The sequence below is a fragment of the Canis aureus genome, chromosome 7 (genome assembly GCF_053574225.1).
Source record: "Canis aureus isolate CA01 chromosome 7, VMU_Caureus_v.1.0, whole genome shotgun sequence".
NCBI lineage: Eukaryota > Metazoa > Chordata > Mammalia > Carnivora > Canidae > Canis > Canis aureus.
The window spans coordinates 38,066,172-38,084,699 of record NC_135617.1 but is presented as its reverse complement, the minus strand read 5'-3'; the positions used below and the strand labels follow the sequence as shown (position 1 = coordinate 38,084,699).

Below are 18,528 nucleotides of genomic sequence, written 5' to 3'. Positions count from 1 at the left end.
CTTTTACCCCCTTTTATCTAAAATATTGTAGAGCCATTAGTTCAAGACTTTTTATGTTGAAAAAGTAGTAGCCTTAAATTTTTGTTGTCCTCATGTATTATATATGCCAATGCAAAACATAGAAGAAAATATAATTATCCTAGTTTCCAAAAGACTGAAAATGTATGATCATATATTCCAAAGAATAATATTAATATATATAAACTCTAAAATAAAAGCAAGATTATAAACAACTTTAAGTGGTGATTATTAAGAGTAAACATTGAAGACATTTGCAAAAATATGGTACATTTCCATGCAGATTTTTTAAAAATAGCAACACTATATAATTCATGCTAGTTTTACATGATATGTGTTCTAGTGCTAAGGTAAATATGAGGCTGGAAAAGAGGTAAGTAAATTGGAAAATGAATCAAAAGTATAAAAAAAATTAAAATCAAGCACTGTACACATTGCCAAATACTTTCCGATATGTAGAGATTTAAAAGTTTAAAAAAAATTTTTAAAAGCCAAAATATGGATTGATGGTAACTTTAACAAAAAATTAAAAGGCAATTAAAGTGGACTGGAGTAACATTTTCATTATTTTTACTTTTGTATGTAAATAATTTAAAAAGTAATAATCTGCATAACCAAACCCTAAATTGTCATGGATTTAAAGAATTTAAAGAATTTAAAGAAACATAGAATGCAAAGATTATATTTAAATAGAAATCAAATCTGACAATAACTCTCCAGTTAATAGAGAAATTATTAGGATCGTAGAAGATTAATTCTAGCTAAATTTAATAATTATGTTTAATGTAATTCTATGACTAATTTAAAGAAGAAAATAATATTTATCCTTAGTTTAATGGGATAGTAATTCCACAAATCATTCCAAATATAACTTACATGCACATTGATCAAATGGACTAAGAAACATTAGTCCTCTTGAAGTATTGATCAATTTTACTAACCTACCAATATAATATTCTTGGCATTTATGCTTATAATTGGTATCAGAACTGTTCTGTCACCTTACTTGTGAGTAGGATGAGTAGAAGTAATTAAGAAGGCTTGTTTGTAAATGTGGAAATTTGTGCTCGAAAATATTACTGAAGCAATAAACATTAATAAATTTTGATTCAAAATTACTTCAAAATTTTTTTTACTTCTCCGTAGTCTTTCTTTCACAGATACATAAAATCCAAAGCTTGTACCTGGTTTTAATTACAGATTCTGATTTCCATAATTGACTTTGAGACTGGTTTTCAAAGTTGTACTATCTAAAAAATTATGGCTTCTAGTTGGTTTTTTTTTTAAGATTTCATTTATTTATTCATAAGATACAGAGAGAGAGAGAGGCAGAAACATAGGCAGAGGGAGAAGCAGAGTCCTTGCAGGGAACCCAATGCAGAACTTGATCTCAGGACCCTGGGATCATACCTGGAGCAGAAGATAGATGCTCAACCACTGAGCCACCCAGGCATCCTTGCTTCCATATTTTTTTAAAAAAATTATTTTTATTTGCCTAGATAAATTTAGAAGAAGGTAATGGGAGATAAATAGTTGGTTTCTTGTGGTTAGGTATTACAGATTAAGCTCCTGATTATGATATAAAATACTTATTTTATACAAATCAGTAGTTATACAGAAATATACAATAAAATATATTTATAAAATATACAATACAGATTGTATTATCTTTGTAAGAAGTATAATATAGGTGGTTTTGCATTTTGCACAAAAAAGTAAAAATGAAGAGTCGGAAAATAGAGAAAACTGCTTTTGGTTCTGTTCCCCACCAAAAGTGCAAAGAAAAATCAAAGTGACGTTAGGTCACAGGTAAGTGGTTAGAAATTCTTAAATAATATTCCAATGTTATTCTAATAATTCTCTTGCTCCTAGCTAACTCCAGTCTGCTTTAATATGTCATGTTAATACTTGCATATTGTTAATCTCCTTAAATTGATACAAACTATCTTTCAAAAACCAGAAGTAAAGTAGTTCTATGCAGTACATTTCCCAAACCAAACTGGTCCAGGGTTAAGGTCACAGTGGATAATGGATTAAGCTGAGGTTATAAACATTTATTCAGAGTAATTTGTGAGTGTGACAGGAATGGGTGTTCTCACAAGTCACTTTCTAATCATACAGTAAATGGCCATATATTTAGCTAACTTCAGTATAGAGATATAAATCTCTATATAGGGTTATATATGTGTATATAAATTATATATTCACATATATAAAATATTTTAGCTTTTTTGTTGCAAGCTTGAACCATTTTTAATTTCTAAAGCAATTCATCCTTTTCATTTTATTAACTTTGCCCATGATATTCACCATATTATTTTATCAAGAAATGTTTTCATCCCTTTCATTCAGTAAACTCTTTCAGATGTGTTTGTAAAGCATATTAATGATTTGTAAAATATGTGTCATTTTGATTTTCTCAAATTGAAATAAAATATTATCTTTAACATTTTTTATTTCCAAAACCTGCTGTTTTGGTAGTAAAAATATTGTGGCAATTTTAGCCACAATATTAGTCTGATTGTTGTCATGTTGAAGTGTTTTGCTGTTAAATATATAAAAAGTTATTTTTACTGCAATTTGTGTGTGTGTGTGTGTGTGTGTGTGTGATGTTTGACATTCATGCACATTAGTAATTCCCTTGATAGTAACTCCTGTCCATTTCCACACCTGTAAAGACCCAAAAGGATTGTTCACACCACTGAAATAAAATGTGGTTGTGATTGCCTCAGGCAGGGTAATTTATCTAATGGGATTTTCACCATCCCCTATTTCTTTTAGTGACATTCCACGGATTCCTGAGAGCTCCCATCCTCCACTGGAGTCCAGTGAGTAGAAGATTTATTTGTTACTTTAATATGTACTGAATGAAATTGAAGAATAAAGATTTAGCACTTATTTTAGTTATTGGATATAAATGAATTGGTATTACTATACTAAGTTATCTCCAATGATTCAGAAGTTGGCAACTATGACAATCACTGGAAACCCAAAGTTCTATTTTAAGATTCTTCTTTTCCTACTCTTTCTTTTCTTTCTTTTTTTTTTTTTTGATGGGTATACAAAAACCTTAACTGGCAGTACCTTCTGCATCATAACAGTCAGGACTCTTACAGAGCTCAATTAATATACCAATATTAGTTTTGTTTGCTATACATAAAAATCTACTGTGATACTGGATTATTCAGTCTGATACAATCAATTAGCTCAGTCTCATAAGCTAACTTCCAGTGAAGGAAACAAGCACGTTAGATAACTTAAAAAGAGCATAACATGATAAGCACTGGGTACTATATGTAGGTGACTTCTACTCCAGAAACCAACATTGCACTGTATATTAACTACCTGAATTTAAATTAAAGTAATAGTAATAAAATTTTTTTAAATAAAATAAAAACAATTAAAAAAAAAACCTAAAACAACCTATAACAGTGTCAGATATGATTGTGGAAATGAGTGGGTGGAGTAGAAGTGAAGTCAGTGGAGTAGAGGTGAAGTTCAACAGAGGGGGGTCAGGGGACAGTGAGGCTCAATGGTTGAATTATCTACATGGCCGTTAAAGACACTCCAGGTAATAGAAAATGATAATGTATGCCTTGGAGTCTAGACAGTAATGAGATTTTCAGTGAGAATGTGGAAGTAATGAAGTGATGTGGATATTTACTCTGCAACAGATTGGCATTAAATTCATAATACCTTGGGCTTGATGATCAAGTGTTATTATGTAACCCATTTTATGGAAATACAAATACAAAGTGATTTAAGAGGAAAACATGTGATCGTGGCTATAAGGAGGTAGAAAAATGTGGGTGGGATAGAAAAGGAATGGAAAATTAGCCTAGTATATCAAATGCATACCTGCTAGAGATGAGACCATATTTGATTTTGAGCTTTCTGATATACACAGAAGTATAGAGTAGAGGAAAATTGGACCAATTGCCTCATTTATAGTTAACAGTATTTAAAAATAAACTTCTGTATTAAAAACAAACTGATTATTAGAAGCAACAGTGTTCCTGTATTAAGACCTAGGGGAAAAAATTATCTTAAGGATACCTGATAAAAGAAGCATAGTTACAAAGAATTTTATAAAAATCTTTTTTGAAGTCTTTGGAGGGCACAGAGTGATGCTATGTGGCTTAACTTAGACTTAATTTGTGTGTATAAAAAAAAAAATGTGTGGATGACACACCCTCAGGCAATGCTCCATAAGTGTTTTATCAATAAAGCTAAATTTCGAATGGCTGTGGGTTCAAGATACTTGCCAGGATAATAGCATTCCATAAACATTCTTTTTTTTTTTTTTTTTCATAAACATTCTTTACCATGGATTGTGTCAGGGTATATTTTAACAGTGATCTGAGAAGAGAAAACTCTTACTTTAAAAAGAGGAGAGAAGGGATCCCTGGGTGGTGCAGCGGTTTGGTGCCTGCCTTTGGCCCAGGGCGCGATCCTGGAGACCCGGGATCGAATCCCACGTCGGGCTCCCGGTGCATGGAGCCTGCTTCTCCCTCTGCCTGTGTCTCTGCCTCTCTCTCTCTCTCTCTCTCTCTCTCTCTGTGACTATCATAAATAAATAAATAAATAAATAAATAAATAAATAAATAAATAAATAAAAATAAAAAAATAAAAAGAGGAGAGAAAAGCCACACTGAGTGGCTAAGTGGACTGCCAGCCTCCTCTACATGAAGGTGAAATGGGTCACTTATGGTGAGTCACTGGAGAAAGCATTCTCAGACATTCAGGAAGTTCATTCTTAAGATCAAAACTGAGATAGACGGGCGGGGGTGCCAGGGTGGCTCAGTAGGTTGAACATCTGACTCTCGGTTTTGGTTTCGGCTCAGGTCATGATCTCAGGGTCATGAGATCAAGTGTGAATTGCTGGAAATTTTCTCCCTCTCCTTTTCCTTCTGCCCCTCCCCCACCCTGTGTGCACACACACTCTCTCAAAATAAATAAATAAATCTTTAAAAAAATAAATTGAAATAGATGGTAAATCATATTTAAAAAAGCAATGAGTTCTAGGCTTAGATGTGGCTCATAAATTATATGTTTATTCATTTTAATTTCAGCAAGGATATTCATAATGGATGATTCTTTAGCCAAGATAATTAAAATAACAGACACCATCTTTTTTTTTTTATATTTTATTTATTTATTCATGAGAGACACACAGAGAGAGGCAGAAACATAGGGAGAGGGAAAAGCAGGCTCCCTGCAAGAAGCTTGGTGTGGTACTCAATCCCAGACCCCAGTATCATGCCCTGAGCCTAAGACAGATGCTCAACCACTGAGCCACCCATTCATCCCCAGGCACCATATTTTTTATCACTAAAGCATGAAGTCTTTATACCTATATGTGACGTTATATCAGAACCTAAACTGTACAGATTCCCCCCTCCGAAATATAGAAAGACAATATAAATTGGAGCGAATAAGTACAATATTTAATTATATCATTTCAAATACCTTTAAAATAGGAAATTAACCATAGAAAACAATATGATAACTTTTTGTAACTATCCAATTGAAAGTAGATTCTACTCTTACTGATGGTATTGAAATATGGTTTTATACAAATAATAGGTGCGTTTAACATTTCATAAAAAATATTTATTCTCACACATATAAATGTGTTACTAAAAATTACTTATATTTTTTATCATTTTAGGTTCAAGTTCCTTTGAGTCTCAGAAGATGGAAAGGCCTTCCATTTCTGTTATTTCTCCAACAAGTCCTGGAGCTCTAAAAGATGCCCCACAAGTCTTGCCAGGACAACTTTCTGTGTGTATTTTTCATACATGTTGGAAACGATTAGTCTTTTCTCATTGTTCTGAGTCTGTCCTTAAAAAATGAAGGACATTTATCTCTCAATGTCCCCCAAAATTTGAAGTCTGTCCTCCAAATATATATCATATATTTAACACCATAATCTATTTCACAATTTGCATATATTTATTAAATTATTAGATTAGTCTCTGTTCATATATTTATTTGGAAATATTTATTCAGTGCCTCTAATGTACCCAGATGTTATAAACATTCAATGATAAATGACAATGTAAGTAAATAAAATGTCCATTATGTTTTGTGTGCTATAAAAGTTTCTGAGGTAAGTATTTGATTAGACATAAAAACTCAGAAGGTCATGGCTCCACCTACTTAATAACCTTATGAACCTGGAGCCTGAAAAAAATTTTTTAATACTCTTTTTAACTTGTTGAGTCATTGGATGAAACACTTCATTTCTGATATCACTCTGGAAAAGCTACAGTTTTTCTTTCCGTTGCTTTATATATGATGTGGGGAAAGCCAGAGAAAAGAAACTATGGCGAACTATTATGAAATGCCACATCTATGTAGATTATGGTAGAATAGAGGACATTTATATTTGTAACTAAAAGAAAACTTGCTTCAAAACTGTCCTGTAAATAGTTTACTTTTTCTTCATTGGTAGTATGTGGATTTCTGTAGTCTATTTCTGCTGCTCTACTCTTGGCATTTAATTAAACAAAGAAGGTAACTGTAAGCTTACTGTTATTTTTAAAGCCATTCTTGGTTTTAACTTCTATTTTTAGTAAATTGAATATCTTTGCATAGTCCTTTCTGTTTATTTTATCTGCCCTGCCATTTGTGTGTGTGTGTGTGTGTGTGTGTGTGTGTGTGTGATAGAGAGAGAGAATCTCTCATATACTCCACCAATATTTTAGGAGGGATAAAAAATCTGTTTTGGTTTTATGAAAAACACATCTCTGTTATTAACTGAGAACAGAGATATGGATTCATATGGATTCAGGTTTAAACCTTTACTCTGCCCTGCACTATGAAAGACCAATCATATGTTAAATTACGTTACTTTCTATAATGACTTTTGAATATGTTCCAATATATTCCCATTAGACAACTTCACTCATAGTTTTCACTCAGCCATAAAACCAAAGTTAACTTCTAGATTAAAAAAAAAAAAAAGTCATGTTAACATTGTTCACTGCCAGCACAAATACTATAATGACCACTAACATTCTGGTTTTTAGGAATTTGATGGTATTTCAGTCTGCCATTGTCCCATTTTTTTTTAATTCGAACTATGAAATCTTAGAAGAAATATCATTATTTGGTCTTCACTTAGTTGAAGATATGTAATGCACCTTTCCTACCTTCCTTGTTCTGTTCCCTTTCTCTCATGAAAATTAACTTGTAATAGGTTAATTATAAAAATTAAATGAAAAAAAAAAAACAGAAAACAACAGTATCTGGTGTTAAGGAGGCTCACAGTAAATGTTTCCTCCTCTTTACCAAATCACTTGTGTAAACTGCCTATTCATTAAACTTCATTTCAACACATATGGTAATATAAAATACATTTAGCCACACTAAAATCATTAAGTCATTTATAAACACCAAACACTGGCACTTAGCACTTAAAGATAAGGATAATTATTTTAATATTCTTCCCTTACCTTTTAATAAAATTTTTATCAGTTTTATTTTCATAACATGCTATAACACTAGGCTTGCCCATCATTAAGTCAAACACATAAATAGAAAATTTTGTCAAGTTATAAATGGTTATGCTTTCAAGTTGGTATTCTTTTCAGAAATAATATAATTGTTATTTAAAAGTTCTTCAAAAATAGGTTTAGTATGTTTTTTTGCAGGATTATAATACCTCATGACTTTTACAAATAATTCCTTTCTTCATTGATCTTAGGTGAAGCTGTGGTATGATAAAGTGGGACACCAGCTGATTGTAAATGTTCTGCAAGCAACAGATTTACCTACTAGAGTAGATGGGCGTCCCAGGAATCCCTACGTGAAAATGTATTTTCTTCCAGATAGAAGGTAGCGAATAATTTTAGAAAAAATATGCAAAAATTATTACTAATAGAAAAGGTACGATATCATCTCCTGGGATATAGTTTTGTTTTTTTAAAGCCTTATTAAGGGGCCGCTGGGGTGGCTCAGCAGTTTAACGCTGCCTTTAGCCCAGGGCCAGATCCGAAGACCCAGGATCTAGTCCCATGTCGGGCTCCCTGCATTGGAGCCTGCTCCTCCCTCTACCTGTGTCTGTGTCTCTGCCTCTCTCTCTCTCTCTCTCTCCCTGGCTCTCATGAATAAATAAATAAAATCTTAAAAAAATAAAAAATAAAGCCTTATTAAGGTAAAACTGATATACCAGAAATTGCATGTAATTAATGTGTACATTTTGATGAGTTTGAACATATGCATACACCTGTAATATAGTTTTAAAATATAATAAAATATTCTCTATGAGAGAATAACTATGTTCTCCCTAAAAAAAAAAAACCCTCAAGCTTTGTATTTTAAAAAAAATAATGTACCAATTTAAAATTTTTTCATTACCTTGTTTATACATCACTTAGACTTGAATAACTATACAATCATTTAGAATATACCTTTCTGTATATGCCTGTTATAACTATTGCTATCATTGTAGTTAAAATTAGAGTAGTGTTAAACCCTACAGTCTTTTTAGGCTTTTTTATTAAAAATTTTGAGTTAAAAAGAATAAAAAATCCCAGTAGCAGTATTACATGTCACTACAGTAGATGGCAGCAGATTCTTCATTTTGCTTTTTCATTTACAAAATATACTTATTTTTCAGTGATAAAAGCAAAAGAAGGACCAAAACAGTAAAGAAAGTCCTAGAACCAAAATGGAATCAAACATTTGTCTATTCACATGTACATCGTAGAGATTTTAGAGAACGGATGTTAGAAATAACCGTGTGGGATCAACCAAGAGTACAAGAAGAAGAGAGTGAATTTCTTGGAGAGGTGACGTATATTGTAAAGATTCAAGCCAAATGCTTATTGAAGTTTCTGTGATATGTATTAATTGTTATTGATTTTATATTCTGTTTTGGGCAAGACCCTTGATTTAATTTAAGAACTGCCCTTTCAGATCCTCATAGAATTGGAGACAGCACTTTTAGATGATGAGCCACATTGGTATAAACTTCAGACACATGATGAATCCTCACTACCTCTGCCTCAGCCATCACCATTCATGCCAAGGCGACACATTCATGGAGAAAGCTCTAGCAAAAAACTACAAAGTAGGTTGAAGTTATTTTTAGTTACCAGAATTAGTTATGTTGTATTGATCAAATTAGAGATTGACATTCAAGATATTTTTTAAATGTTTATTAGAGATCAAAATATTGGAAAATGATTTGTCTATATAAAGTGACTTGGCAAAACTATTTTCTACATTTCTCTAATGAAAGGTATGTGATTCCAGAGGCTCCAGTTAAAAAACTCTGAATTATCATTCTTTGCTCAGTACTGATTGAATTGATTGGTTGATTAATTGATGGGTTGCTATATATATAAGATTCTTGATAACTTTATAGTTCCTCAGTATTTTTAGTATTATTATTAATAAGAGACTTTTTAAAAACCCATTGTAAAGTATGTTTGTTGTTACTTATCTGGTGATTGAGTAAAACAGTATCTTTTTCTGCCTATGTCCATTAAATTTTGAGTTATGACTAAATAATCAACTGAAACTTAGAAGCTTCATTTTGGTAATCTAGAACCAACTTGTTTTTCTCTTATAATTGAATATTTCATGTTAGTGCCTCTCTGATCAGAGAATCATGTTCTCAAAGTTAATGTTTAATGCAGTATAATGACTAATTTTGAAGGATAAGCATAAATATCTTATACAGACCATGATGTCCTTTTTAACATATGAGCTCAATAGAGCTCTAGCCAAGAAAGTCTTTCAGCCTTCCCACTCAGCCCCATACTCCCACCCTTCCTCTTGGTGGAGGAGGGCACCTAATTGGGTAGAAAATACTGTATATACTTTGCTACAGACTTTTAGCATAATACATGAATAAAAGAATAATTTGAAAAGTCAAAATCTTATTATATAAAATCTCCTTCATTCTATGTCTTAAGTGACTAAAAGGAGATACTGAGAAAATGTTATCTTTGGAGAAAAAACAGGTTTTAAAAAATCGTCTCAGCATTAACTTTGTGTATTCTTGTTCAAAAGTATTTAGTAGTAACGTAATTAGCTTTTTTTTTTTCGTAATTAGCTTTTTTTAAAAAAAATTTTGACCATGTCCTTTACATTTCATAAACCAACAAAACACAGAGGTATCTGTTTGCCTTACTGTTGTGCAGGATCTCAGCGAATCAGTGATAGTGACATCTCAGATTATGAGGTTGATGATGGTATTGGAGTAGTTCCTCCAGGTGCGTGGGTGAAGAGCATGGCTCTGCTTCACTGTGCTTCTTATGCTTGTTTTCACTGTCAATTTCCAGACTTATTTGGGATACTGAACTGGAGATTTATAGGACAGAGAAATCAGTATTATATTATTCCATGGTGACTTTTGTTCCAAATTATTAAGAAAGTTTGAAATGGGCTAGTAACTATACATTAACTGTCCCACTTACTTAATTTACTTAGGTTCTATCTTAGAAGCTAAGATGGCTAGCTAGGTTGAAATCATTATTTCATAATGCTCTGAGCATAAGTAAAAATACAAATTTCGTTTTGAAAGAATACGTTAATTTTCTCAAAAATTCCATTCTCCTATGTTTTATATTGTATGCCTATGATTTTTCCTTCCTCCATTTCTCAAAATAATGTAGCCTTCCATGGAATATACTGAGAAAGATGCATGGCAGGGTTTAAAATTGCATGTGGCATGGCTTAAATTTTAATGCTTTTGTGATGTGTTTATCACTTATTATACCTAGAATGTGTATGTATGTATTAAAATAAGGAAATGCTTTAGAAAGATTCAATATTCATTTAAGTCAACATCTTTTTGTCACTGTACAAGTTAGTAAAATTTTTGTGGCATTATATGATTCAAATCTATGTTTTTCACCTGACTCTTGTCAGAAAGTGAGTAAAACTAAGTTGTAAAGGCTTATTTTCTTGATGCTAATCCTGTGCTATTTTCTTGACTTACTAATAAAAAGTAAGGAAATGTCAAATAACAAGTAAAGAGAGTATCTTGGAATGCATAATTATGAATTATTAAAGGCATTTCTTTAGGACAGTAATGACATATGACCCCTTAATTCGCGTAATTTCTCAGATGGAGATGCACTTAACTTGAAGGCAGTGATTTTGGTAAAGTCAATGGATAGATTCCACACTAGTGACTTAATTCACAGTTTGAAGAGATACATAAAACTTCTTTAAAACTAGGAGAAACTGTGGAGAGTTCTCTAAAATTAGAATTCATTTGCTTCTTATAATTCAGAGAAAATATAGTATTTAATCACTGTATGAAATTAGCAAATATTCTTAAGAGCAATAAACCTGATGTTGTGCCCATCTATATTCTTAGATAATACTCTCTGACATCAGACTACAAGAGTTTTGAATATTAGTGCATAAAATTTCATATTTTCTGTTTTATTTTTAAAAGTATCATGATAGACACATTCTCCTCAGAAACTTGAACACGACAGTCAATAGAATATTCATTTTTTACAAAATTGATAGTGGAAAAGTGTATATTAAATCCATTGATTCCTATTTAAATTCCTATTCAGATGATTCCTGGTAGAAGAGTAATCAAGCCTTTTTAACAAGAATCTTGGCTATTAATCAGCCTTAAAATGGTCATTACCAACTCATCTAAACAGAATTTACTTCTGTGTATAGTTCTCATGTTTCATTCACCTGAAATTTCATATTTTTATATTATGAGGCAGGATAACAAACAGATGAAAGAATAAATGGCCACTTGAATAATTACTAAATTACTAAAATGGTTTCTTCTCCTTTCCCTGAGAGATCACAGATAGCAGCCAAAATGGGAGTTACGAACCCACTATAGTAGGAATGAAAACTAAAAACTCACTAAAAAACACTGAGTTTTAAAAATATTTATATTCTGCACTGAAATTTACCAAATCATGATTTTTATAAACATATATAATCTCTTTTATAGTATAGAAGCAATGTCTAAGTTGTCATTTCAAATAATACTTATTTTTATTCAGCATTTAAAAGATAATGAGGCAGGACTTTTAATAGAATATGACAAATAAATAATAATATTTTATATTCTAGAGGTCTCTTCATAAAAAAGGGAGATAATGCAATTAATTTATATATTTAGGTATACTCTTAATTGATCCAAAATGGATATATGCTAAATTCTAAAGATACATTGGTGTGGACAATAAAATATAGCAAGTTACACAGTAATATACAATACGTTAAAAAAAAAAAAGAGGAAAGATGAGTCATTGGTAAAATAAGGGCAAGCAGCAAAAATAAAATGAAGGGATAAATTAATAAACAAGCAGGTAGATAAATTTGCACATGCTTTTAGAGATCAATTATGAATTTGTTACTATGTTTCCCAATATTCAGTATGAAGAAAGATTTATTTAGATGTAGATACTAGTTCTACATTTGATTAGTATACTCTGAAATTTCTGTTTTTTTTGTTTTCTGAAGACGTTCAAAAGCTTTATTTAGATGTCTTACCACAGCTGAATCTTTATTAAACTTTCTAAGACTTTTGCTTTTCTAGGACCACAGAGTTCTCATGTTTGATGTGCTTACCTTTCTCCCCTTAGGGAATGTTTTGAAAGTAGCTGAGACTTTCAAAGCTACATTTTATTAACTTTATCATAGCTTTGTTGTTATTTAAAATAAATAATTTTAGCCACTTAAGAAGAATAAAAATAAGCATATGGAGAATGCTCTTATATGGGGCAAGACATGTGGTAGCCTCAATTTTTCTGAGCATTACTACAAATTCAGAAAGTGAAAATACAAATAAACCCTCTTTGAGTTAACTAAAACATTGAAATGAGCATAAAGTAGCAGTTTCCTCCCACCTTTTTCTGAAGATAGAATATGTGTTATCAGCAACAAATTAAACATAATACAAAGAAAACCAAATTATTTTGAAAAGCATCAAAAAACTATGAATACAAATTAGGATAGGATAAAAAAGGATATTACTTTCTATGTAAATACAAAGAACCCATGAAAAAAATCATTTATACCCTTCTAACAGTAAGATGTCAAAGTTCTCTAAGTTATTTCATAATAATTAATTATATCAAATTATAATGTGATTTGTATTGTTTATTATATACATATATTTCAAATATGAAAGTGTTATTTATATATCTTAAATATTCTTTGAAATTTTGAAATGGTGCTCCAATTCAATCTTGACCTTCCATAATTCTTGTATAACTGATACAAAATGTTATCAAGTAATAACAAATGGTAATTTGAAATGTTTAAGTAATTCAGACCTTGGATTATCTTTAAAAATAATCACCATTTTTTATAATGAGCTGTGACATAAATTCACTATGCGTAAATTTACGTGGTTTCTTTCTAAACTTAACAATGACAGAGAAACTTTCCTGTGTGAAACTCAAAACTTTAATTACTATGATTTTTGTCACAAAATGAAATATATGAAATTATAAATTATAACATTTATTGTTATATTATTTGGTCATTATACTGAAGTTTTTAGAATGACAATGTTGGGCATCGTTGATCTCAGTATTGTTAAATTGCACTTAATGAAATGTTTAAAGGCCTTTCTTATTCATTAAGCTTAGTTAAAAGATCATACAGTCACAACAAATAAATTGTTGAAGAAATTTAGTCTCCCTAATGATGATGTTTCATTGGCATATTTTAAAATAATGTAGAAATTATCAAGTAAATAAATGAAGAACAGTTCAGGATGCTCAGTTAAATTTAATGTTTCAAGTACATGTATGTAGTTGTAAATATATTATTTTCCCTGAGCCACAGAATTTTTTATTTTCCTTTCAATGGCAAACAATGACCATCAGGGAAAAAAGAAAGTTAATTAAACTGTTACTTGGATTTGAGGTTGGATTACTGTTTTATCTTAACTAAGAGATGATATAAACCTTTTTGTTTCAAGGGAGAATTAATTTTACAATGTACTTTTAATTGCAATTTTATTAACTATATTAACTAAGTTATGTTATCAGCACATTTGAGGAATAGTTTCAGATGTCTGAGGTAGATCTGATGATTGTTTCTATAGGAGGTTTAATTTTCTCTGCATTATTGCCATAATCATCTCCATCCCTACACTATTTTCATTTGAAAATTTTGGTATTATATACAGTTTGCAAAATTCAGTGAATATTTGTAATAGTGAAGATTTAGTACTCTTCTTTGTTAACTAAAATTGATATGATAACATTTTCATTTTCTTAATTGCAAAGCCATCTGAAATCCAATTAAAATAGTTGATCCTTTGGAAGAAAAGTTCAAATAACATTTAAAGAGACCCACATTTCTAAGCATTGATTTATCTATTAATGAGAGAACACTGTCAATGAAAAAAATCACTAACTCATTCATTTTTAAAATTAAAATAGTATCCCAGCTCATCATAACATCTGAGGCATCAGTTGTCATACTCATATTCAGTATTTCTATGGGTACCTTTGAACAAATCTGTAGCTTGTTTTTATGCATGTATATGTTACACTCTGTGTACGTATACTTAATAGTTTTGAGGAGAAAAGCTAATAATACTGATTGCATGGCATTTATTGTAGTAGATATAATCTACTCTAGATATAATCTGATATTTCCACATTAATGTTTGCATTATAGAAGAGTACTGACTGATATTTTGTGTGTACTCTTGCCAGTAGGTTATAGGTCTAGTGCTAGAGAAAGTAAATCTACAACATTAACTGTGCCAGAACAGCAAAGAACAACTCATCACCGCTCACGTTCAGTATCTCCTCACCGCGGCGATGATCAGGGAAGGCCGCGTTCACGTTTACCAAATGTGCCATTACAGAGGTAGGCTTTGAAATGGGCTTAAAGTCTCTGTCAGTAATTTTTAATTTTAATACAATGTAAGCTGCCACAAGACTGTTACATGAAATAATGGTTTGGGCAGTCAAGTTCCTTTTTCAGAATCATTTGGAGCAAAATGTCTTTTTATGCATTACTCAACCTATATCACATTCTGTTCTTGAATCTCAAGAAATTTTTTCCAGGGATTTGAAAAAGTTTATGTCTCAAGCATAGTTTTTGAATGACTATCTTGTATTCCGCTGGCCAATTTTCTCTCCTGTTAGGAAAAACTGTATAATAATGAATAACTTGTGGAGAGAAATGGCAAAGAGGAAAAGGTTAAGAGGCAGAATGTATTTTTAAGAAATTTAGAATTTAGAATTGTCTTTTTGAAGCACTTTAAGTGCTCAAAAAAAGTATATAAAACATAAGTAATGTAGTGCTCTAATCCTGAAATATACTTCTGAAATTATAATTACTTATGCAGATGAAAATTGTGGTCCTTTTTTGACAAAGATGCAAAAGAAGATTGGAGAAATGCAGAACAGGGAAATCACTCATAGGGAATTAATACCTTTAGCTCATTGATAAAATATGTATTTGGTTATGATGCCAGAACTTTTCAAGCCATGCCTGTATTTTGCCAGTTACTGACAGATCTTCCCCATTAGTTTGCCAGATTTGGGAAGATTATACACTTTGATCCATATGTATTTTTGTAATCATTTTAGGAGTTTAGATGAAATTCATCCAACAAGAAGGTCACGTTCTCCAACTAGACACCATGATGCCTCCCGAAGTCCAGTTGATCACAGATCCAGAGATGTGGATAGTCAGTATTTATCAGAACAAGACAGGTATTTGTTCAAATTATGATCTCAACATTTTAACTTTTTATTTGCTCCTTTTTAGTATATGATAGATATCTTGGCAGAGTACATCAGAAAGTAAAAGTACTTAATTGCTCGAAAGTGAACTCTCAAGGAACAGCTGTGAGGATATTCTAATAGAAATGCGACTCTAGGAAATATTTGGCTAACATTATATTGTCATAATGTGTGCATTTTTTAATAAATAGAAATTTATGTTTAGCCAGTTTAAAATGCATAGCTTATTGTTTCTAAATTATAGAAGGAAGCCTACAGAAGCAATTTTCAAATATTTTATATTTTGTGGGTTGCAGTCTTTGGGATGTTATTGATGTGATTATAAAATTGTTTTTATGCTATTAAACAATTATGTAATTATAAAATTATGTTTTTTATGTTATTAAACAAATTTGGATACAGGTCATCTGAAAGACAATTGATGTTGCAGAGTTTCTGTGAGAACTTTAATAATAATATTTTTATATACCTAATTTTCATAAAATGTATTTCTATAAAATGTCTATAAAGTATAAAATATTGAGATGGATTTTTTTTCATATGAGCAAGTACTTCCTGGACACAATTACTAAAAATCTACATTACAGCTCTGTTGTTCTACATGCCCATAGACTTTGTTCTCAGACTAACCACATACTTATATATGCCAGATCACAAGCTCAGGATCTGATTTAAGGTTTTAGAATACCCACCTTGCTGGATATCCTCTTCTGGATTTTTTAAAGTGGGAAAAACTTTCAGGAAGGAGTAGGGAAATGTTAGTGGTGCTTAATGATTGATTTTTTTTTTTTTTTTTTTTGCTGTATAATCGAGGACACAGAACTCAGTAGAGCTTCTTAATCCTTTATTGTCATCCTACTGTGGGAAGTGGTTTCATGACCTTCAAGAGTGGAGTCATACTGGGTACTGAGATAAGAACTGCTTTGAGGAATAGGATTGCACACTGCTCAGCCTGAGCTGAGTTGAGTGAGGGCCACTTTGTCAACCTTCATTGGGGCCACTGTGAATTTAGGTGAGGATGGAAAAAGAGGGCTTCTTGACCAGGGCATTTAATAAAGTGAAATTCATTTGAGTGTAGAAAAAGTACCAGTTTTAAAATAAAACAATTCTAATTGAGTATATTCATGATTGGCTAAGAAGTAACATATATGATATTGCATTTTTAGTGACTGTAAGAGCCAAGAGGACTCATGCTTAGGATTCTCATTAGCATCAGAATGGCCAGATGTATAGGCCTTTCAAAAGTTTTTAAAATACCCAACTATCAGGAATTAGAAATAGATTTCTGCGTCTTACTTGGGGAAGGTTCAGTTTAGATTTGCTTTGTTTGAATATTTTGTAAAGTCACTTGGAAATACGATAGCAAATCAGCAACAGCTAGGACTTTGACCATGATGTTTGTACTTTATTGTTTAAATTTTTTAAAATACTGTCATGTTTATTTTTGTTTAACCTCTCGAGCAAATATGCTAGTGCAGACAATCTGGTTTCTTCCCTTTTCACATTTTCATCGGCATACCATTGACATATTCCATGTCACTTAATGCCTCATGATTTATCTGTTTCATCCACCACCCATCCTGTCTGTGCAGTGAGCTTCTTATGCTGCCCAGAGCAAAACGAGGACGAAGTGCAGAATGCCTACATACAACCAGGTAAATACAGGGATTTGGTAATGGTAACTGTGTGTGATGACTCTCTTTCCATTCTACTATTCTTTCTTCTTGCACATAATGGTATTATTACAAATATGTAAAATTAGTTTCCCAAGTATTCAAAATTTGTTTTGTTTTATTGGAGGCTGTGGAAAGGTTCCAAATATATTTTAATTCTAATCCAGACAGACTGCTTTTCTATTTGTATATTCAAACTCCAGAGACTGATGTGCCTCTGTGGAACTCTTTACACATTCCTAAAACTGAGGAACCGATTTCCACAATTACAATTCAAAATGCTCACTATGAGCAGCCCCACCAAGGCCCCTGGCAGCACACACACATACCTGTCTAGTCACAGGAGGTCTGATCTGTGCATGGCAGTGTTATTGTTTTCATGATTATGTTTGTTTTAGCCTTTTTAATTTGCTTTTGGAACCTACTATTATTTATATTATTTGCTTTTAATAAAATCTTAATAATGGTCATTTTTTATTGGCTGAGCATCAGCTTCCTTCATGATAAAGAATGAGAATATTTGACCTTAACTTCTAAACCCTCCCTCCCTCATCCCCTCACCATTCAGAATGGTTATAATACAAAGTTTCTCATATAAGCATATAACAATATGATGCTTCTTTAAAGTTGAGAAGAAAAGGGGATGTAATATTCTACTGTAAATTGGAACTTAGAACCTGATACTTGATTTACATCTCATTACATCTTGGATTTCATATCCAAAATAAATAAATTTAACTAGTAAATCTCATAGATTATGCATAGAATGCAACCTGTAAACATTTATGCCAATTTAGAGTTAATAGAAGGTAAGGAAGTAGAAGTCTGTGAAACAAACCAACACAAAGACAAACTTTTTCAAATATTTTGGCTAATAAAAAGACAGTAGGAAAGGGCTGTAACTGTGGAACATCTGCGTGCAAGGACGAATGCAGAATTTACTTTGTCTTCATGGCACACGTGTTTCTGCTCAGTAATGCAAACATGGTCATGCTAATAAGAATTGTTTCAACTTCTTTTATATATAAAATTATCCTATTGATAACTATTTCCATGTCTTCTTGTAGTGACTCAGGAAAAAAATGAGGAAATGCTAGTTTTGATTGTGAAATAGAGAA

The 18,528-nt window shown here is 31.5% G+C and overlaps 1 protein-coding gene across 50 annotated transcripts in view; it reads left to right on the top strand.

Annotated features, from left to right (window-relative positions):
• RIMS1 (regulating synaptic membrane exocytosis 1) overlaps window positions 1-18,528 on the top strand; it is a 477,109-nt gene that overhangs the window by 319,402 nt on the left and 139,179 nt on the right. For 34 of the 50 annotated variants that reach the window (XM_077903447.1, XM_077903445.1, XM_077903441.1 and 31 more), the window contains 9 exons: window positions 2,800-2,846; window positions 5,690-5,802; window positions 7,730-7,860; window positions 8,645-8,816; window positions 8,944-9,097; window positions 10,176-10,247; window positions 14,697-14,853; window positions 15,582-15,707; window positions 17,330-17,392. In XM_077903447.1, the coding sequence (XP_077759573.1) occupies window positions 2,800-2,846; window positions 5,690-5,802; window positions 7,730-7,860; window positions 8,645-8,816; window positions 8,944-9,097; window positions 10,176-10,247; window positions 14,697-14,853; window positions 15,582-15,707; window positions 17,330-17,392 (1,035 nt within the window). The remainder of the gene's footprint in view (window positions 1-2,799; window positions 2,847-5,689; window positions 5,803-7,729; window positions 7,861-8,644; window positions 8,817-8,943; window positions 9,098-10,175; window positions 10,248-14,696; window positions 14,854-15,581; window positions 15,708-17,329; window positions 17,393-18,528) is intronic. The other 16 variants (XM_077903428.1, XM_077903438.1, XM_077903427.1 and 13 more) reach the window with 4 other exon arrangements.